Raw genomic sequence first — 23,132 nt, 5'->3', positions numbered from 1 at the left:
TACATTCACATTATTAGCAGCATTAGTCACATACCAATAGCCAAAGGGTGGAAATTTTCATCAGTAAATGAATTCAAAAACAAAATGTTTATCCAGATGCATACACACAGTGGAATATCAGTTCTAAAAAGGGATGAAGTGTACCTATATTCCACAGCATTATGTCAAATGCAAAGAAACAGCCACAGAATATAAGACTCCAGTTCTATGGACTTTTCAGATTAGACAAATCCATGGAAACAGCAAATTGCTGTTTGGAGGGGACAGAGGCAAGTGTGCAACAGGCACAAGGACAGGTATTTCCTATCTTTTAAAGTGATGAAAATGTCTTTCAGAAGTGGAGGTTTGGCTCAAGCAGTAGAGCACCAGCCTTGAGCAAAAAAGCCAAGCAAGAATGTGAGGCCCTGAGTTCAAGCCCCAGTACCTGCACCAAAAGAGGGAGGCAGGTCACCCCAATTAGAATGGCTATAATCAAGAAATCTAATAACAACAGTGCTGCAGGGGATGTGGCCAAAAGGGAACCCTACTGCACTGTTTTAGGGAGTGTAAACTTGTTCTGGAAAGCAGTATGGAAGTTACTCAAAAGATTACACATGCCAGGCTCCTCTGGCTCACACCTGTAATCCTAGCTACTCAGGAGGCTGAGATTTGAGGATCATTGTTCAAAGCCAGCCCGGGCAAGGAAAGTCCGTGAGACTCTTATCTCCAATAAACCACTAGAAAGCAGGAAGTGGTGCTGTGGCTCAAGCGGTAGAGTGCTGGCCTTGAGCTGAAGAGCGCAGGAACAGCGCCCAAGCCCAGAGTTCAGGCCCCACAACCATCTAAAAAAAAAAAAAAAAAAAAAAAAGACTACACATATAGCTCCCCTATGACCCAGCAATCCCACTTCTGGACATTTACCCAAAGGATCACAAACAAGGCCATACTAAAGCTACCAGCACAACTATGTTAATCATAGCATTATTCACCATAGCTAAGATATGGAACCAATCCAGATGCCCCTCAGTAATGAATGGATCAAGAAAATGTGATAGATAGATAGATAGATAGATAGATAGATAGATAGATAGATAGATAGATAGATAGATAGATAGATAGATAGATAGACAGACAGACAGACAGACAGACAGGAATTCTATGCCTCCATCAGAAAGAATATCACCCCACTTGTTAGGAAATGGAAAGACTTGGAAAAAATTATATTAACTGAAGTAATCCAGGCCCAAAGAAACATAGGTCCCATGGTTTCCCTTATTTGCAATAACTAATATGTCTAGGATAATCTTACTAGACAAGCAGAAAAGGTCAAAAGCTATGTACATATGACCATATAAGATGATGCTAAGTGAAATGAACCTCAAGATAGAACACAAGAGGTTTTATCTTAGTTGCTGTTGTTTTTAATGTACTATGTGATTTTTTAAATTTCTTTTATATGTTCTTCCCACTATGATATAACCCTTGTTGTCACTGTATTTGATTCTGGATATACCTTTTTGTAATTTAGGGAGGGGAAGGGAAATAACAAAATGCTGAAACAAGGATACAGGTTGACCCATTGTAACAATGAAAAGTACAAGACACTGTGTTGAAAATGAACTTTACAACTTTGAGGTATGAGGGGGAGGAGTTGGCAAGGTGAGAAGGGAAGGGATAGTAGGGGAAAAACAACAAAGGAAGGGGGTAACAAGGCTCGCTAGGAAATGTACTCATTACCTTACTCATGCAACCATAACCCCTCTGTACAGTATCTTTGCAATGTACAGTATCTTTAAAAATATTTTTTAAAAAGAGGGAGGCAGGGAGAAGGAGAGAGGAAAGGATGAAAGAAAGGAAGAACGGAAAGGAAGGAAAGAAATGTCTTCAAACTAAAGAAGTGGTGGCTACATGCATTGTGAACACACCAGTGTCACTGAGTGACACACTTTAAGATAATTTTATGTTTTATTAATTTCACCTCACTGAACAAACAGCAGACCAATTCTTTAGAGATATAGGGTTGTTTCTGTTTACAAGATAACTATATGTAATGGTCCCATGCAGTTGTAAACTTGGAATAGAACTTTGAGAGATATAGAATGCCTTTCAGAGCTAGAGAGAAGTCTTGTTTTTGTCAGTATTATCTCAGCATGAGACGTTCACAGTTGAATATAGACAATGGAATCACAAACTTCAAAATAGTGAACTATTTAAACAAAGATGCCTTTCTAACAACATCTTTGGAAATAAAGCATCAAACTAATGAAGTCCCAAGATCCCAACCTAGTCCCTGAGGCACAGAGGCCATCTGCTCTCCTGTGGCAGCCTCTGAGAGAAGCCCTCCCTAGACTCATCCAGAGGTACTGTGTGTGCTCTGCTGGTCTGTTTCCTTAGGAAAAGTATAGCCATTCTTTCCAAGCACTATCTTTTGACTGCTGTATTTTTTTCAGTGGGGTCTCCCAGGCTAACCTTCAATTTGAGACCCTCATGCCTCAGCCTCCCAAGTACTGGGATTACAAACACTCACCACCATGTCCAACTCTATCCTAAACATAAACTTTCTGATATTTCTATAATGAGAAATGGCTCTAGTATTTGCTTAATACAATATTATAATGATTTAACAGAGTGCCTGCCGGCAGGCTATAACTTTTAGTGTGTTATCATCTATTGTTGGGCATGAAGGTTTTAATGAGTTCAATCTCTAGCACCTCAAAAAGACCACAGAAGAAGACAGTTTTTAAAGTACTGCTTTTAAGCTGGTCATGGTAGTACACATCTGTAATCCCAGCACTTGGGAGGCTGAAGCAGGAGGATCGTGACTTTTAGATCAGCCTAAATAGGACACTGGATGCTGTCTTTTCCCATAGAGTCTGACAGAATGTCCTGCTTACTTTAATTGAATCTAATATTCCATATTCTGGTCCTTCATCTATGGTTCAACAACCCTTAACAAAAATTACAAATTACAGGAGAGAGGGAAAGAGAGAGAGAGAGAGAGAGAGAGAGAGAGAGAGAGAGAGAGAGAGAGAGAGAGAGAGAGAGAGCGTGTGTACACACCATGCATCTGCAATCCCTCAGTATCTGCAGGGGTTCGATTCCAGGACCCCCAAAGGTACCAAAATCCAAGGGCACTCAGCTCTTTATATATAATGGCATAGTATTAACACAGAACCTGCTTTGAATCACCTCTAGAAAATGTATAGTACCTCATACAATGCAGAGTCCATGTAAATAATTGTTAATGCTGTAGCATTTAAGGAATAATGGCTGAGGGAAGGGTGGGAGGGATGAGTCTACATACCCACTACAAATGCAACCATCCATTTCTAAAAATATTTTCTCCCTGAGGAGAAATTTATTTCAAACAGATTACATGATAGAAGATAGCTAAGTAAGTTGGTTACATGGATATATAGATGGATCAATGATTGACAAATAGATGATAGATGTTTGGATGGATAGATAGATTAGACAGATAGATATAGAGATTTGGAGATTAAAATGGCTAGCAGGAACTGCCAAGCAGCAATGGCTCACATCTGTAATCCTGGTTACTCAGAAGATCTGAGGATCAGGTTTGACGCCAGCCTGGGCAGGAAAGTCCATGAAATTCTTATCTCCAAATTAGCCACCAAAAAGCTGGATATTGAGCTGTGGTTCAAGAGTGCTAGCCTTGAGGAGAAAAACCCTCAAAGACAGTACCCAGGCCCTGAGTTTAAGCTCCACACACACATATACTTACGACCAGCAGGAGAAGGTGGTACCCAATCAAGCTTTGCAATGAGGCCACAGTTATCTGAGGGGCTTTTAGGGTTGTGCTGCAGTCTCCATGGAAATGTAAATTGGGTATAACATTGAACACATGTGTTGCATATCAGCTTATCATTCCTCATAGTTTACAGTTGTCGTAGCTATACCCAGCCTAAGACTGCTCCTGCCCCACAGGTACTTTTTGTTTCTTCTCCTAATGCTCCTCTTTTTCTCTGAATCTTGTTCTTTTCTTTTTTTGTGTATACGAGGTGGTGGGGGAGGGGGAGCTTGAACTCGGGTCCTCTTGCTCTCACTTGGTATTTTCCACTCACAGCTATGCTGTACTATTTGGGCCATCCCTCCAGTTCTGCCTTTTTGCTTGTTAATTGAAGAGGAGTCTCTTAGATTTGTCTGCCCCACCTGGTTTCAAATCAAGATCCTCACATCTCAACATCCTGAATAGCTTGGATTACAGGCATGAGCCACTGGTATTCAGCCCAAATCTGAGTGCTCTTGACAGTCATTTTTTCCTTCTTTTCTTTCTCCTTCTGGAACACCCTTCACATGTTCATTTGGTATTAGGACTTAAACCATCAATCTCATGTAAACTTATCCCATAATTCAACCCAGTCTCAGCTCCAGCTTTGAGCCAATCCCAGGCCTTCATCTCAGTCCATCTTAGACATTGTTCTGCGAGCCCAGCTAAGCTGAGTTAAACTTAGCACTACTTCACCCCAGTGCTTCTCAGAATGGTCTGTAGTCCACGAGCCTTTGTCTCTGAGTTTCTCGAATAGAGCCTTCAATGATTTCTCATTTGTCCACATATTTTTTCAGATGTCATCATTAACTTTATATGTCATGCATACTCATAGACACTAGATATAAAGTACCTCAGAAAGCCCAATCCAGCCAAAGAGTGAGCATATAGCATATTCATAGCTGGGGGCAGGATGGGATAAAGAAGGAAAACAAAGAGAGCCAAGTGCCACAAGTAGCTCAAGCCTGAGGATGAGATCTAAGGATCATGGTTCAAAGCTAGCCCAGGCAGGAAAGTCCTTGAGACTCTTTTCTCCACTTAGCCACCAAAAAGCTGGAAGTGGGACTGTGGTTCAAATGGTAGAGTACCATCTTTGAACAAAAAAAGCTAAGGAGCTAGGGGACAGCACCTAAACTCTTGAGTTTCAAGCCCCACTACCAGCACCAGAAAAACAATCTTGGACCTTGCCACTTCTTATGGAAGCTACAAAGCCATGTTCCTGGCATCACCAGGAACCAAAGGGTGCCACCAAAGGGTGTCTCTGGAGCATCCCCAGTCCTCTCCGGCCTTCCAGGGGGCAGTTATTAGACATGCTTTCTTATTATCTTTAGTACTACAAAGGGGTTTCAATTTAACAAATAATTTAACTGTACATGTACAGTTCATCTTACTCCTCATGCTGTTGCATCATTTGTCATCTCTTTCCTGCCCCTCACCCCTTGTATTTCTGACCCCCACTGACCTTCACCTGTGAGCTTGTACCAGCCAGTCCTTCCAGTAGTTTCAAACTCTGCTCAGAAATATTGTACCATCCGTTGGGACAGGTAAGTCTCACTAGTCAGAGCTAAGGACTCACTCAGCTGGATTTGAACTCTGATATAAAATATGTATGCAAGCCACCATACTAATTACTCTCTGGCTCATCATTAGACCATCTGTTTTATTTTGTCTCATTTTCTTTGTGGGTGTCAGTGCTGAGGCTTGAGCTCTGGGCCTGGTCTCTGTCTCTGAGCTTTTATTACTCAAAGCTAGCACTCTGTCACTTAAGCTACAACTCCACTTCCAGGTTTTTGATGGCTGATTGGAGATAAGACTCTCACATACTCTCCTGCCAGGTTGACTTTAAATCTGGATCCTCAGATCTCAGCCTCCTGAGAGCTGGGATTACAGGCGGGAGCCATTAATGTCCGGCAGTCAGTATGTTTTATACTTCAATTTTCCCAGAGAATATGGATCTTTTCTATTGTCCTTGTCAGTAGGAATATGGGAAATCTACTTTTATAGATACTTACTTTCGATTTAACTTAATGCTCAAAAGAAGCGTTTTGCTCTGTCCTCTTTCCCCTCTTCCCTCTCCTCCTTCCTCTCTCTCCTCTCTGCATTTTTCCCTTCAGCATGTAAGGCAGAAGAGATTCAGTGACTAAGAACACAAAGAATAAGAACAACACCTTCAGTATTACATAATTCAAGTACAATGTACCAAGGAGAATCTTGTCAGATAACTTAACACCTTGTCTGAGAGCAAAGACTAAAGTCGTGATTCTTGGAGTCTCTTTCTCTAATGAAAATACCTAATTATTTTATTTCTGTTCCCACACAAATAAGTTTCTCTTGTGAGTCTTTTTGGCATGTTGTAATTCCACAAATTTCTCAGCGAATTCAGATTTTACAGAGTATCTTAATTGTAGGAGTGGGAGAATTAAAAAGAGGAAGATTCAAAAGCTAAAAAATTAATTTTGTAGGGAGAAAAGATATAGAAAATTATATGCTTCCACCACTAGAGGGGAGATATTCTGTTCTGTGGATCATGGATCTGGTTACTAACCTTTCTACTTCATTTTCTACTTCATCATTTTTTATGTGTGTGCTGGTCCTGGAGCTTGAAATGGGATCTGGCACTGCCCCTTAGGTTTTCTACTCAAGGCTAGTGCTCTACCACTTGAGCCACAGCTCCATTTCTGGCTTCTTGCTGGTCAATTGGAGATAAGAGTCTCATGAATTTGTCTTCCTGAAATGACTTTGAACCATGATCCTCAGATCTCAGCCTCCTGAGTAGCTAGAACTATAGTCATGAAGCCACCAGCACCTGGCTCTGACCATAGTTTTTTGTGAGATTACAGTTTGAAAATGAAATTAGCTTAAAGTATCTCTAAAAAGACTTATAAGCCACTAAAAATTAATAGATGCTAGGTACCAGCAGTTCATCCCTGTAGGCCTAGCTACTCAGGAGACTAAGACCTGAGAAGCATTGTTAAACACAGAAGTCAACAGTATTTCTAAATGCAGTTGAAAACATCTAAAACTTACTACCTACCTTCCAGGGATGTTCTAGGGATTGAGTATCTTGGATTGGGTATCATTTTGTAGATAAAGGCCATGAAAAAATCAAAGTAGTAAAAACTATACCTTTCAGTAGATTTCTGTTTGTTTGGGATTTTGTTTTGTTTTGTATTTGTGGGTTTTGTTTTTTGAGGCCAGGTCACTCAGGCTGGTCTTGGATTTACAATCCTCCTGTGCCAGCCTTCCAAAGCACTGAGTTTATAGGCATGCACCACCATGCCTGGATTTTAGTAGCTGTAATAGCTATTGAGGATAATAAATATAGTTCCTTTCCTACTTTTATCATAGCAAAAATATGATCTAAGTTGGAAAAAAACAGATATGATCTAAATTTGAAAACAAGTGCATATAAAATAATTTCCAAAAATTTTTACTGGTGAACACATTTAACAAATAATGCAATAGATCAACACATTGAAAACCACAAGCAGAGAGAATTTAAATAAGACATAAATACATGGATATGTTTATGGGTTAGAAGACTAATTACAATGGCATTTCTCCCAGAATGATTTACGGCTCCAAGGTAAACCCATTCAAATACCAGCAGATATCTGTTAACAAGAAATTAACTCGCTAATTCTAAAACGTATGTGAAAATCAAAAAGACCTTAGAATAGTCAAAATAATGTTTGAAAAGAAGAACAGAGTTGGAGAATTTTAAATTAATTTAACACTGTGTAAGAGTTTATACTTGGCCCCAAGGCCCTAAATTAAATCCTAGCACTGAAAAAAAGGAGAGGGGAAGGGGAAAGAGAGAAGAAAGGGGAAAGAGAGAAGGAAAGGAAAAACAGAAAAAAAGAGAACCAAATTTTAAGACTTATTAGAGTCAAGAACCAATGGCTCATGCCTGAAATACTAACTACTCAAGAGGCTGAGATCTGACGATGGCAGTTCAAAGCCAGCCTGGGCAGACAAGTTTGAAAGACTTATCTCCAATTAACCAGCAAAATGCTGAAGTAGAAAAGTAGATCAAATGATTGGGGTGGGGAGATCTGTAACTACTCCTTTGTGAACACTGAGAAATGTAGCTGTGTTCAATTTGAGAGTAGAGAGAAATTATAAGTAACAGTTATAAAGTCATAGTACTGTCAATCATGACAGACCCCATAAAGATTTTCTAAGTTATTTATCAGCTCTCAGAACAAAAGAAATGACAGAAACCTATTAGACTATTCTGTTATCCCAGGGATAGAACTGAGTAGGTATATTTTGACTCAGACTAAACCTGGGTTTCAGAATAATCCAATTCAATGTTTATTTTCTAAAACTATTCCTCAGACTACAGTAGTGGACATGATTCACCGTGCTCTATAATATCACATTAAATATTTGCTTATGCTTAAGCTTATTCCAGAAAGGATTCGATGTTGTTCACCAAATTATAGCACAAGTTAAATAAAGTGATTGATAATGCCAAAAAAATGAAATTAGCACAGGAGGTTGAGGCATGTGACACCAGCAGTGAAATCAGTGTCCAGGGCCAAAGCCCTTCACACACATGCCAGGGGTAGTCAGCCTGACACTTTCTTCAACCTTGCACACAGTCAGCGCAGTGACTGGAAATAAAATGTAGTAGAAAAGACAGGATCAATGGGATTAACAAGTACGTATATTCAGGCACGTGCTAAATTCTAGCTGCTCAGGAGGCTGAGATCTGAGGACCAAGATTTGAAGGCAACCCAGGCAGGAAAGTCTGTGAGACTCTTATTTCAGTTAACTACCAAAAAGCTGGAAGTAGAGTTATGGTTCAAGTGATAGAGCACTAGCCTTGAGCAAAAAAAACTAAAAGTGTTCAAATGAAATGTGTACACGTATATGTATGTACACAATGGAATTTTATCCATCCAGAATTTTATCCATCCAACATTGAAGAGAAAAGATATGTGTCCTCTTTTGCAGAGAAATAGATAGACCTGAAAAATATTATGGGTGAAGTAAGTTAGACTCAGAACAGCAAAGGGCATGTTTTCTCCCAAAAGTGGAAGTTAAATCTAAAATATAAACATATGTGATACATACCAGATCATATGTATACTTTATCAAGCTAGTTACTGAATGGTACATGTAAGGGCAGGTGTCTGGTGTAACCTCTGTGAACAATTAATAGCTTAACAAAATGAATACTGTGTCAGGACTGCAACATGTCTTATCTGAGAGTGGTACAGCTTTAGGGGAGGAGGTCAGACAACTAGAGAAAAGAGTAAGATGTAAACATAGTTATAATACTTAATGCCCAGATGTAAAATTAGAACTATGAAACTTGAGGGGATGAGAAGTATTGGGATAGATGGGCTGGGAGAAATGGCGGAAGGGGCGACATTGATCAAGATCTATTGTATACATAAACTGACATAATGAATTGAAACCCTTTGAACAATTATTTAAAGATAATAAAAATTAATTTTTTGTGCCATCCTGGGGCTTGAACTCAAGGCCTGGGCCCTGTCCCTGAGCTCTTTTGCTTAGCAAGTTCTCTGCCACTTGAGCCACAGCTCCATTTACAGCTTTTGGGGGTGATTAATTGGAGATAAGAGTCTCACAGCCTTTTCTGCCTGTGCTTGCTTCAAACCACAGTCCTCAATCTCAACCTCTTGCGTAAGCTAAGATTACAGGCCTGAGCCACCAGTACCCAATAAAAATAAAATAATTTTAATGCATGATAAAACATAAAAAACAACTGCTTGAGAAATGCAGAAGTATTCCTGACACTAAAATTTTGAGAGAAGTGTTTTCTGTAAATCATCCTAGAAAATAGAGCATAATAACATTTTCTCAAGTGGCACTGTGGCTCAAAATAATAGAGAACTAGCCTTGAGCAAAAAAGCCCAGGGATAGCACCCAGGCTTCTGAGTTCAAGCTCCATGACCAACAGGAGAAAGAAAAAAAAAAAAAAAAAAGGAAACATTGTTTACCCATTCTACCAGAGATGGGTCCCTCCAGCGCATGGGGCAGGGCTGGTCAGGGACTGTGGGCCCCCAGGAAATGCTGGCCTGACTCTCCCTGCAGTGTGTGCCATGAGCTCAAGACACACAGCACAGCCTCATTTCAAGGGATGACTGCTATTTCAAAATGGAAATGTGTATCCCAAGTATAAGTAAAAAGTGATTGTATACTGTGCTGCAGAAATTCTACAAGAGATGCTATTCTTACATTTCATATTCCTATATTCATTTCTATATTCGTTTCTGTTTAAAAGCAAAATCAAAGCAACCACAACAACAACAAAAAAATGGTTACCCCTCAGAGAATTCCAAGATAGTGTTGAGTATATATTCTCAGTATGAAAGTGAAATGCCAAGCCGGGCACCGGTGGCTCACGCCTGTAATCCTAGCTACTCAGGAGGCTGAGATCTGAGGATTGCGGTTCAAAGCCAGCCCGGGCTGGAACATCCGTGAGACTCTTATTTCCAATAAACCACTAGAAAACCGGAAGTGGCGCTGTGGCTCAAGCGGTAGAGCGCTTGCCTTGAGGTGAAGAGTGCAGGGACAGCGCCCAGGCCCAGAGTTCAAGCTCCACAACCGACAAAAAAAAAAAAAAAAAAAAAAATGAAATGCCAGAAGAAAAATGTGAATCTGATATAGAGAAGTTAGTTATTCCTCTTTTTTCCAATTTTATATCAAAATTTGATATACAGTTTGATTTGAAAGGCAAATTTAAAATCAAATAAATTAAATTTTTAAAGCTCTGTTTTAAAAATTAGATTTAAATTTGAAACTGTTAATTTTTATTTTCCATACTGAGACTCAAAGTCATTTAAATAAGAGTAACAAATGCTCAGCGAAAAGCTAGAAATAGAGCCATGTCTCAAGTGGTAGAGCACCAGCTTTAAACGAAAAGATAAAGAGGAGGGCTGGGAAGGTGGCTCAGTGGTAGAGTGCTTGCCTTCCATGCCTGAGGCCCTGGGTTCGATTCCTCAGCACTACATAAGCAAAAAGAAAAAAGCCAGAAGTGGCGCTGTGGCTCAAGTGGTAGAGCGCTAGCCTTGAGCTGAAGAGCTGAGGGACAGCACCCAGGCCCAGAGTTCAGGCCCCACAACCGGACCCCCCCCAAAAAAAAAAAAGATAAAGAGGAGCCTCTGAGTTCAAGTTCCAGCACACACACAAATATACACAAAAGAGAGTAACAAATGCTTACGTGTTGCTAAACATATACAAATCACAAGATGATTCTTATCTTTGATAAGACGGAAAAAAATTCATATTTTCCATTTCGTATACTGTTAGAGGTGAAAAATAGGTTACATTTTACTGTGAGTCAGCCCTTCTTTTCAGATATAAACCCTCAACCCATTAATTATTTTCATTTAATGTTATTCATCTTAGTTGTATACTGAATTTTTATTCTTCATATTAAATTTCTAGTTGTTTTAGAAATTGTATAACAATTATAGGAAAGAACAACCTTTTCTCCCCCTTCCTATCTTAAGTGATCAGAGCCTTGAATTCAACTGACAAATAAGCAGACTAACAGGAGAAAAGGAAGGCATACAAATTTAATTAATATTTTGAATTTTATGTACACAGAGCACACTATTGAAAATCCCAAAGCAGCCAGTGCACTCATATACTGTCTTAACAAAGGGCAACAAATTGTATAGTGCCTACCAAATCTAAAAAGTGACAAGGGCTGTTTCAGTAAGTTTGCTCAGGGAAAGAGGAACGTCACCACTTTCATCATTATTTTTTTTTTTTTTTTTTTTTTGCCAGTCCTGGGGCTTGAACTCAGGGCTTGGATACTGTCCCTGAGCTGCTTCTGCTCTAGTACTCTATCACTTGAACCACAGCACCATTTAAGCTTTTTCTATGTATGTGGTGTTGAGGAATTGAGCCCAGGGCTTCATGCATGCTAGGCAAACACTCCACCACTAAGCCACATTCCCAGCCCACCGCTTCCATCATTCTCCCCCATCTTGGCTCTTGGATCAACCAAAGTTCATGTTCACACAACTCAAAAAGTGCTTTGAAACATATTCTTTTTTCTTTTTCTTTTTTCTTTTTTTGTGTGTCCGGTCGTGGGGCCTGAACTCTGGGCCTGGGCGCTGTCCCTCAGCTCTTCAGCTCAAGGCTAGCGCTCTACCACTTGAGCTACAGTGCCACTTCCGGCTTTTTTCTTTTTTGCTTATGTGGTACTGAGGAATGGAACCTAGGGCCTCAGGCATGCAAGGCAAGCGCTCTACCACTGAGCCACCTTCCCAGCCCCTTGAAACATATTCTTAAAATACTATACTAAAAAGTGTACTTTTAAAGATTTCTTTTTCTTTCTATTTTTTGATTTTATGCCAGTTCAAGAGCATGAACTCACTGTTGCATTGTTAGTGAGCTTCATTGCTCATGGATGGTGCTCTACCACTTGAGCCATACCACTAGTATGGCTTTTTGCTGGTTAATTGGAGATAAGAGTCTTGTAGATTTTTCTGCCCAGATTGGCTTCAAACCATGAGTCTCCAGATCAAAGCCTTCTGAGTACCTAGGATTATGGGTATAAGTCACCAGTGCCCACTTGAAGGTTTCTCTTGTATGCCTAATGGTCCAAATTTAATCCATCATCTTGCCCAGGTCTATCTGATCATAGCTCACATAGGAAAGTTAAGGGAGCATCTAAGACAGATGAATATGTTTTATTGGTGAGGCAGCCATTCAACTTATTAAGTTATTAACACTAAGAACCATAACATTGTGTTTAATTGTGTTTGAAGTTATTGAATGACATTAGTTCTTTGTAAATTTCAATTTGGGGAACTTCCTGGAACAATAAAAATGTTTAATGGATGATAAGATGTGATAAGAACATTATGTACATTGTTCATGTTACTAAGCATAAGATGTGTGTTTTGCTTTATATAGACTTCCACAAGAAAAGAATTTGGGTGTTAAACTTGCCCCTTTTTTCTTAAAGACTATAATACGTGTATTTACTTACTTGAATCTCTTTCAAACTTTAGGAATTCTTCGATCACGTGAAGAAGCTCTGGGATGACGAGGGGGTGAAGGCATGCTTTGAAAGATCCAATGAATACCAGCTGATCGACTGTGCACAATAGTAAGTAGATCCCCCAATGAAAAAAGCTGGAAGTGGAGGTATGGCTCAAGCAGTTGAGTGCCAGTCTTGAGCAAAAAGCTTAGCCAGAGTGCAAGGCCCTAAGTTCAAGCCCCAGTACTGGCGGAAAAAAAAAAAAAAAAAGGAAGAAAAAGAACATAGTTGCATTCACAACCCTGAAGCTAATGTTTCCCTTGATTATAAAAGTCTGTATGTTGAGCGAGGAATGTGGCTTAGTGGTAGAGTATACTTGCCTAGTATTCATGAAGCCCTGGGTTCGATTCCTCAGTACCTCATCAACAGAAAAGGCCAGAAGTGGTACTGTGGCTCAAGTGGTAGAGCATTAGCCCTTAGCATAGAGAGACTCAGGGACAGTTCCCAGGCCCTGAGTTCAAGTCCCAGGACTGGCAAAAATAAATAAATGAAAGTCATAAATAAAATGTGTTCAGTAGGCAGACAAATAGAAATCCATTAGGAAGCAATGTTTCTGGGAGGAACCAGAAAGGGGTTCACGCACTTTGTCATTACCGTGGTTTTCAACTCTATCTTTTTTCCTTTCTGTGTGAAGTTACAGGCATAATTGTAAATTATCATGTAAATAAACATTCATTATTATGTTTTAATTTTAAAACAGGGAATGCTCAAATTAAGTTTTCAAATAATACTAACATTTATGATCAAGACCAGGCCCTGATTTAAAGTAATATGGTCATCTTATACTCATTAAAAGACTGAGGGAGGACCTGGGAGCTGGTAACTCATGCCTGAACCCCTAAGTACTCAGGAGGCTGAGATCAGAGGATCACAATTCAAAGCTAGCCCAGGCAGGAAGGTCTGTGACTCTAATCTCAATTAGCCACCCCAAAGCCAGAAGTGGAGGTATGATTGAAGTGGTAGAGCACCAGCTTTGAGTAAAAAATCTCAGAGACAGTAGAAGTATACACTAAAGAACCATATTGAGCCAGGCACCGATGGCTCACACCTGTAATCCTAGCTACTCAGGAGGCTGAGATCTGAAGATCAGAGTTCAAAGCCAGCCTGGGCAGGAAAGACTGTGAGACTCATCTTCAATAAACCATCAGAAAACTGGAAGTGGCTCTGTGGCTCAAGTGGTAGAGCACTAGTCTTGAGCTGAAGAGCAGACAGACAGTGCCCTGACCCAGAGGTCAAGCCCCACGACCGACCAAAAAAAAAAAAAAAAAAAAGAACCATATTGAGCAACTGTACCTTCTAGCACAATTTAGAGTCAGACTAAAACCTAAACACATTTGCACTGGAAATTGATGTCTTGTGATCTTTTTTTTTTTTGGGGGGGGGGGGGGTCAGGTCATGAGGCCTGAACTCTGGGCCTGGGTGCTGTCCCTCAACTCTTCAGCTCAAGGCTAGCGCTCTACCACTTGAGCCACAGCGCCACTCCCCGCTTTTTTCTTTTTGCTTATGGGGTGCTGAGGAATCGAATCCAGGGCCTCATGCATGCAAGGCAGGTGCTCTACCACTGAGCCACCTTCCCAGCCCCCTGCCTTGTGATCTTTTATGAATGTTTCTTGAACAAAGACCAACCTTGGGTATGCCACAGTGACACTCAAAATGCCATTGTAAATTTGTCTTATTTTAAACAAAAATAAATAAGTAATAGACAATTTAGTGTTGCAGCAAAATAGTGATATAATTTATTATTTCATTTAACACAAGATATGTAAAAGCAATATGAGTTTCACAATAGATAGATGAGGATCCACATACCAGCCTCTCTACTCATCACTTTGTGAGAGGTTGGGCAAATTATTTCAATGGGAAGAGCAACATCATTTGGTCTTATACAGCTGTTGTGGGACCAATAGGTAGATACCCAAGTCCTCAAAGTAGTGCTACCTCTTTCATATATGTTACCAGTACAGAAACTGAGGCCCACAGAGGTAAGTTGAGGGGCCCTGGGCTGACAGGTGCTCCGCAACAAACAGAAGACCACAGAAAGAATACCAGCACCATGGGCTGGGAAGGTAGCTCAGTGGTAGAGTTCTTGCCTTGCATGCATGAGGCCCTGGGTTCGATTCCTTAGCACCACATAAGTAAAAAAGAAAAAAACCGCAAGTGGCGCTGTGGCTGAAGTGGTAGAGCGCTAGCCTTGAGCTGAAGAGCTGAGGGACAGCGCCCAGGCCCAGAGTTCAGGCCCCACGACCGGACAAAAAAAAAAAAAAAAAAAGAATGCCAGCACCAGTAGTTCACACCTATAATCATAGCTACTCAGGAGACTGAGACCTGAGGATTGTGGTTCAAGGCCAACATAGGCAGGAAAGTCCATGAGACTCCTATCTCCAAGTAACGAACAAAAAGCTGGAAGTGAAACTGTACTTTTAAGTAGTAGAGTGCCTACCTAGGAAGCATGAGGCCAAGTTCAACCCCCCAGTGTCACTGAAAGAAAAGGCAACAGAAAAATATCTGCTTCTTTCACTTCTGTCCTATCAAATTACAGAAAGCAGGGAATTAAAAAATAGCCTTGTAAACAAAGCCTGGGGCCTTTGGAAGAGATTCCTTTTTTAGTGTTGTTAGGAGTAAAACATTTTAAACTAAAGCCTCTGCCCCTCTGAACTAAAGCTTCCAGCATGCAGGGGCACGGGAAGCAGCCTCTGCCCCCGCCCCCCACTCATGATCCTGATGGTACATATTTATCCTTCTTCACACACAGGACCCTGTTGGGCCAATAATATTTCTCTTGATAACTTTCTTGAATGTGCTCTGTATTCTGGAATTGATGTAAGCCATAGAGAAATATCCACTTTCAAATCCAAAACAGTTCATGTTAGCTAGATAAATGCTTAACTTGAAATCAGTTGATGTAGCAGAGCAATGTGAAAGCACCAGAATCTCACTAGTATACTATTTTCAGTATTTGTGGGCTGCTTAGAGAGATTTCAGAAACCAAAAATAAGATGCTAGAACAATATAAGCCATGCCAATTGCCCATGGTTGTCACTTCATAAAATAAGAATACGCACATAAATCAGCAGTGGACAGACCACAGGGCAGCCTGACTTCTCGATCCTCATTTTTGTGCAGTCCATTAGCCTTTCAGCTCCCCAGGAAGTGTGTCTTTTCTGTCTTTGCCACTCAGTTCCTAGAAGGATGTTCTTTCAGGAAATGGTTGCTCAGTGAGTGCTGCTTGAAAGAAAGACATGTCAGTGACAAGGATGTGTACTTATAAATGAATGCATTATTGGGAAACTTCATATCTCTGTGATATCAGACTGTACTTATTCAGACCAAATGATAGAGCCTTCCACACACCTGAGCTACATGTAGATAGACACAGATGTTAATATATAACAGCCTATTGCTGGGGCTGTGTTAAACAAAACCACATGAGATTAAGCTACGCAAGAAAAATGATGCAATAAAGAGACATGATAGGGCTGGGCACAGTGATGCATGATTATAATCCCAAATACTTGAGAAGCAGAGGCAGCAGCAGAAGTATGAAAACCATACTAAAAGCCAAAGGATCTTGGATAAAGTGGTAGAACACCTGCCTAGCAAGAACAAGGCCCTAAGTTCAAACTCCAGTACTGCCAGAAAATGAAAATAAAAATGCCCGTGTAGGACTCCCTAGCCCTAACATGCTGTAGCTTGCTCTTCTTTCCCTGTGCAGGAACCCTGCATAGTTTTCTCCTCATCTAAATTGCACCAAGAAACAATCTTCTTGTGTCTTGGGTTGACTCTGAGTCACTATACTACCATGCTCTACAGTATCACATTTTGAGTTGGGGCTAGGGGTTCATACCTATAGTCACAGCTACACAGGAGGCTGCAATCTGAGGATTGCAGTTCAAAGCCAGCCCCGGCAGGAAAGTCTACAAGACTTTTATATCCATCTACTCACAAAAAAAAAAAAATGGAGCTGTTGTTCAAGTAGTAGAATTCTAGCCTTAAGCCAAAAAAACTAAGGCACAGTGAGCAGGCCCTGAGTTCAAACCCAGTATTGGCCAAAAAAAAAATCTGAACCTTGAAAATCTTTGGTGCTTACTAAAGAGGTAAGGATACTGGAGTCTAAGAAACCCATCATTTCTGGGACAGAGCTTCTGGGACTTTTTAGAGAATGGGACTGAGATTCTCTTAGGGCCTCAGGAGGCTGCACTGCCAGTTGAAATCCCAGGAGGACTTGGCAGGTTGTAAGAGATTCAACCTATGGTCCCCAGCTCTTCACTCTTGCGTAAAACACACACACACACACACACACACACACGCACGCATGCACACACACACACGAGAATTTGCAGGCAAGTGCCCATAGCAACCTTACCCATGGCAGCCTAAATGGGAACAACTGAGTGCCCATCAACTAAAGAGTGGCCAAAACATGAGACAGTTGTGTGGTGTTCTGTATTCAGCTGTAAAGGGCAGTGAATATATACATGCATACTATATCCTAGATGAGGGAAACCAATACAAAGTGGCACAAATGAATGGTTCTGCTTCCAGGAAAATGACCACAAAAGGCAAATGCACAGAGATAGAGGGAGATTCTTGTTTACAACGGCTGGGAAGAGGAAAAAACAGAGACTACCAGTGGGGAGATGTTTCTCTTTGGGGAAATGGTATCATCTGAAATCTGACAGTGGTGATGGTTACACACCTTATGAATATGCTAAATCATTGAATCATGTATTCCAAAATAGTCACATTTATGTTGTATGTATATGCTATATGAATTACGCTTTCGTTTTTAAAAGAAAGGTGAAAGGAGAAGACTGTGGGACAGGAGAAGCGCAAAGAACATAAGTGATCAGGCATGTGCCATGGGCATGGTCAACCCTGTGTGAGGACTTAGAGGAAAACTTAGTTAGAGGTCCTCTTTCCGGCATAGACTAAGGTCCTCAGTGTGTTTGTGAGGCTTCATTCTCAAGTAGCCAACATGCACAACCCACACCCCCTCTGCAAGCCTGCAACTGGGTACAGAGGGACTTCCAAAACCACAGAACACGGGAGGTACATGGGTATTAAGGGCTGTTAACATTCACACCTGCTGGCATGCAAGGATTAAAATCTTCCTAAGCCTACTTCAAGAAAAGGAAGGTTTTTGCTAGGAGCCAGTGGCTTGCACCTGTAATCCTAGCAACTCAGGAGGCTGAGATCTGTGGATCACAATTCAAAGCCAGCCTAGGCAGCAAAGTCCCTGGGACTCTTATCACCAATTAGCCAGCAAAAAGCCCAAAATAGCACTGTGGCCCAAGTGGTAAAGAGTGCCAGCCTTGAGGAAAAATGCTAAGGAACAGTGCCAAGCCCTCAGTTCAAGCCCCAGTACTGGAATAAGAAAAAAGGAGGGAAGGAAGAAAGAAAGAAAGGAGGGAGAGAGGGAGGGAGGGAGGGAAAGGAAAGGAAATTTTTCTGAAGCTTTCCAGAAGCTAGTTTAAGCCAGAGGAACTTTGGGCAATGTCCTAGGCCTCCGCTCTCTGAGTACCTCAACTTCCTTCCCATCTACTCACCTGCCCTTGTCCCTGCCACTTCTACAAACCAGATTTTAGGTAGATTGTGGAGATTGGCAATGTTCAGCCTAAGCCACCTCACATTAACCTCATCCCTCCCACCTGCCCCTGGCCTGCCACTGATCCCCCCAACTCTGACTCACTCACTGGCTGCTTCTGTGTCTATGAGCAGAGGCTGGCCAGTTTGTCATGCCCCACCCCAGGACAACATAGTTAAAGAAATACACATATAATCCCCATAACTGAGTTTGAAATACTACTGGGCTCTCCATTAATATGAGTGCCTTAGAAAGAAGCACCAAGCAAGCTATGCAGATTACCAGAGATTCTGCTTGATACCCAGCTTCCCAGTTCCCACTGTGAAAATTAAAACACCATCCTCTCCTGAATTATGCCCCCAAAATGCATTTCCTCTAAGTCCTAATAATAAGTGATTATGTAGCCATGGAAACTGCTATTTTAAGAGGAAAGAGAAATCAGAGAAAATTGGATCTTTAGAATAGTTGTATAAAATCCAACTTTGCTTAATGTAACTTGAAAATGCCACAGCTTTTAGAGTATGTGTCTCTGTGCTTTGTACCAACACATAAGCTCATTTAGGAGAGCATCCATTTGAATAATTGACTGCCAGAAAGAATATCCCAGAAAAAGAAAGAAAGAAGTCAAGTGGTTCTTCTGTCGTCTCAGAATTGTCTTTTGTCACTTACCAGTTCTCCCAGCTACATTCACTCAGTTCCCTCATGGAGTTGGTCAAGTCTGATATACTCAGCTAGCAAGACAATCTGGAAATTACTGGCACTGGTAAAATTTTACCTTCAAGGATGATATCCCAGCGGCTCGTTCCTATAATCCTAACTACTCAGGAGGCTGCAATCTGAGGATCATGGTTTGAGCCAACCCAGGCAAGAAAATCTGAGATGCTTATCTCCAATTAGTCATCAAAAAGCCAGAAATGGAGCTGTGGCTCAAGTGGTAGAATGCCAGTCTTGAGAAGAAAAGAAATCTAAGGAACAGTGCCCAGCCCCTAAGTTGAAGAACTAGTGCCATACCACTACCAAAAAAAAATGATATTCTATAGGTTGCTTTAAAATAAAAGAATACTAGTGAATTTGTTAAATATAACAACTCAGACATACATGCATATTCTTCTTAACTCCCAGCCTGACCTTCCTTTCTAGAAATTTTATTCTCAGATATGTTTTTAGATCTGAAAATTTGCTTGCCTCTGGGCAGGAAATTTTTTTCTATGTTTTTTTTGCTATGAAATGTAAAAGTGGGGCAGGGATAGGCAAGTAGAGTAGATCCTCAGCACACCCATCTTCTCCATACCCCCTTTCATCCCTACTCCATCCTTACTTATCCCACACCTGTTTGTAAATCCCTGCCCCAGGGCATCCAAAAGAAATTCTTGAGGCGGCTCACCAAACATTTTTGTAGGAAATGTTTTCAGCTGTGTCAGAACAAGCCAGGCACTAGAGGCTTGGGCCTGTAATCCCATATCTGAAGATCACAGCTGAAAGCCAGCTTGTGCAGGAAAGCCCATGGGGCTCTTTTCTCCAATTAACAACCAAAAGCCAGAAGTGGGGGTGTTGCTCAAGTAGTAAAGTGAAAAGGCTAAGGGATAATTCCCAGGCCCTAAATTCAAGCCCCAGTATCAGCCCCTGAAAAAAAAAAACTCATACCAGTTTTCAGACTATAGCATCAGAATTAAATGTCATTCATAGCAAACACTAAGAGAGTAGTAATTTATTAGAACAAATACTTCAAATAAAAGTAATGTTTTATGATTATAACTTTATTTTAGACATTCACATCTGCTACCTTTGATTATTATAAGTAAGCCATAGACATTTCTGTCCATTTGGATGGAAACAAAATTTATTGGTCAGGATGAGAGATAGAGCTTCCACTGAATTCAGCATCCAGTTTCTTCCTGCTGGGGAAAGGGCTATGTAGAAATATTTTGGCATGTGTAGAGGAGGACTTGCAAATGGTAGCACATGTGATTTTTTTAAGTTTGCCTTATAATCACTTGAAGCATTTTAAGTTAACTTATGTGGAAATGGGGGAAATAATCAGAAACAGTCTTCTTGTTGAATTCCTAACACCTCTTCCCAGTCTTAACAAAAATGTGAAGTCTGATAAGTACTACATTTATATGCATGTTCCTATGAAGACAGGACAGTTGCCCCACTAGAAGAGCACAGGCCCTACTCTGATCTCCAGCTCACCTGGCGTTGGAGCCAGTAGCCATGCATACTCTGTGCCTCCTGAGGGCGCACTCAGGTGGCTGTAAACCAGGGGTCCTCTGTAGGAGTGTATCATCTACAAAGGAAATGGCAGGACAGGTGCTGGTCCCTCACACCTGTACTCCTAGCTTCTCAAGAGGCAGAGATCTGAGGAACATGACTCAAAGCAAGCTCAGACAGCAAAGTCAATGAGACTCTCATCTCCAGTTAACCAGTAAAAAGTCAGAAGTGGAACTCTGGCTCAAGTAGTAGAGCATCAACCCTGAAAAAGAACTAAGGGACAGTGCTCAGGCTCTGAGTTCAAGCCACCTCCCCAGTTTAAAAAAAAAAGGAATGAGCAGGGCTGGAGTGTACTTAGTGGTAGAGTGGCCCCTTGGGTTCTAATTCTAGCACCAAAGAGAAAGAGAAAAAAAAGAAGGAAGGAAGGAAGGAAGGAAAGAAGGAAGGAAGGAAGGGGCAAGCTAGATCTTCCTTCCAAGCAACCAGGCAATTGAAGAAAATTGAGCTGTGCATGATATATAGATGGGAGTTTGAATTGCACAACTGCAGAACGTTTCTAACAAGTCAATAAATGTACAATTAATATGTGTTTCATATAGGCTGAATGGTAGAGTGTTTGCCTAATATTCACCAAAAAAAGAAAAAAGAAAAGAAAAGAAAGATATTTGTGGATTTTTTTGTTTTGTTTTTTTTTTGTTTTTTTTTGTTTGTTTGTTTTTGGTCAGTCATGGGGCTTGAACTCTGGGCTTGGGTGCTGTCCCTCAGCTCTTCAACTGAAGGCAAGCACTCTACCACTTGACCCACAGTAACACTTCCAGTTTTCTAGTGGTTTATTACAGATAAAATTCTCACAGACTTTCCTGCCCAGGCTGGCTTTGAACCGTAATCCTCAGATCTCAGCCTCCTGAGTAGCTAGGATTACAGGCATGAGCCACCAGCCCCCAGCTTGTGTTTGCTTAAATGTGAAGTTTACATCAAAATAAAAAGTTGTAAACACATTGATTTCTAGGTAAATGATTTTGGTGCTGAAATATTTAAGAGGAAGTATGCTTCTGACTAAACCTACTTTGAAATGTATCAAACATAAAGTGTGATTTTTTTTCATTACTAAAAAAAAAAAAAAAAAAAGTCCACCAGATGATCTGGTATGTGTTGGAACTCTCAGCTACTCAGGAGCTGAGGCAAGAATATCACTTGAGCTCAGGAGTTCAAGACCAACCTGGTCAACATAGTAAGACTCAGTTTCAAAATAAAAGGAGGCAAACTAAAATGATAATAAGATCTAGATAGTGACAATTTAACTAGTCACCATAAAAATCATTTCACGTTTGTTTAATGTTTGACTTTTTCATATTAAAATGTAAGGGAAAGGAAAACGTGTATCTGTGTGATCAGAAGTCTGCAGAAAAACAAGTTACAGAGTAGCAAAGTCTGATAAATTACTGGTGTCCCTCAAGTTTCAATATGGCAGGGTGAAGCTCAGGGCCAGAGGGCTTGCTTGGCATTCACAAGGCCTTCGATTTGGCTGCCAGTACTGAAAACAAAAAGCCAGTACACAGTGTAATAAATTTGACTATGGGAGGAATTTTGTTACAGTTCTTCTTTTTTTTTTTATTTATTTTTTTTACCTATATAATTTTTTAAATTTTTATTTAATTTTATTTGTGAACATACTGTACAGAGGAGTTACAATTACATGGGCAGGATAATGCGTACATTTCTTTTTTTTTTTCTTTTTTTTTTTTTTTTGTCGGTCGTGGGGCTTGAACTCTGGGCCTGGGCGCTGTCCCTCAGCTCTTCAGCTCAAGGCGAGCACTCTACCACTTGAGCTACAGCCCCACTTCCTAATGCATACATTTCTTACCAAGCATTGCAGCCTCCTCCTTTGTTTACCCTTCACATCCCTTCCCAGCCTCCCCCCTCCCCCCCATCCCAATCCTTCTCCTTCCCCCCCCTTCCTGTTACAGTTCTTCTAAGTGTTTTTTTCTGACTCCTTTGAGGAAACCAAAGAAATACAAATGAAAGCTACTAGGTACTTGGATTAACCAAGTATATACTTTAAAAGTCATTTAGAAGGTGTGCCTGTATTTCTTAGCTCTTTATTGAAACTGGCGATGCAGGCTATTCTATGCACAGACAGGAGTTAACAGATTAATCCTCACAATAACTCAGTTAAATTTATTGTAACTATTTTTCAGAGGAGGAAATTAACCCATGTAAGATTATACAAGACTACACAAAACCTGACTAGTAATTGATTCATCCAGAATTTCAGGTTTTCAACCTAAAAATCATGAGAGATGATTCCTGATTAAAAATTCAATAAGCTCCAGGAAATGAAAACAAGAGGTTATTTTTTTTCTTTTCTTTTCTTTTTTTTTTGCTGTTTTTGTTTTCATTCCTTTTTGCTCTGCATATTCATTTATATGTCTTTGGAAGTGTAAGGAAGGCACTGAAATGGAGGGATAAAGGGGTGAACAAATGCAGCAGTGGTACTCACTGGACACTAATGTTGAAAATAAACTAATAACATG

The 23,132-nt window shown here is 40.6% G+C and overlaps 1 protein-coding gene across 2 annotated transcripts in view; it reads left to right on the top strand.

Moving 5' to 3' along the window:
• The window catches only part of Gnal (G protein subunit alpha L), a 152,706-nt gene that overhangs the window by 86,293 nt on the left and 43,281 nt on the right, over nucleotides 1-23,132 (top strand). For both annotated transcript variants that reach the window (XM_070029617.1, XM_070029618.1), the window contains exon 5: nucleotides 12,775-12,872. In XM_070029617.1, the coding sequence (XP_069885718.1) occupies nucleotides 12,775-12,872 (98 nt within the window). The remainder of the gene's footprint in view (nucleotides 1-12,774; nucleotides 12,873-23,132) is intronic.

The sequence above is a fragment of the Dipodomys merriami genome, unplaced genomic scaffold (assembly GCF_024711535.1).
Source record: "Dipodomys merriami isolate MVZ:Mamm:240054 unplaced genomic scaffold, mDipMer1.0.p SCAF_2, whole genome shotgun sequence".
Taxonomy (NCBI): domain Eukaryota; kingdom Metazoa; phylum Chordata; class Mammalia; order Rodentia; family Heteromyidae; genus Dipodomys; species Dipodomys merriami.
The sequence above is the reverse complement of the archived record's forward strand: the minus strand, read 5'-3'. Positions and strand labels throughout refer to the sequence as shown.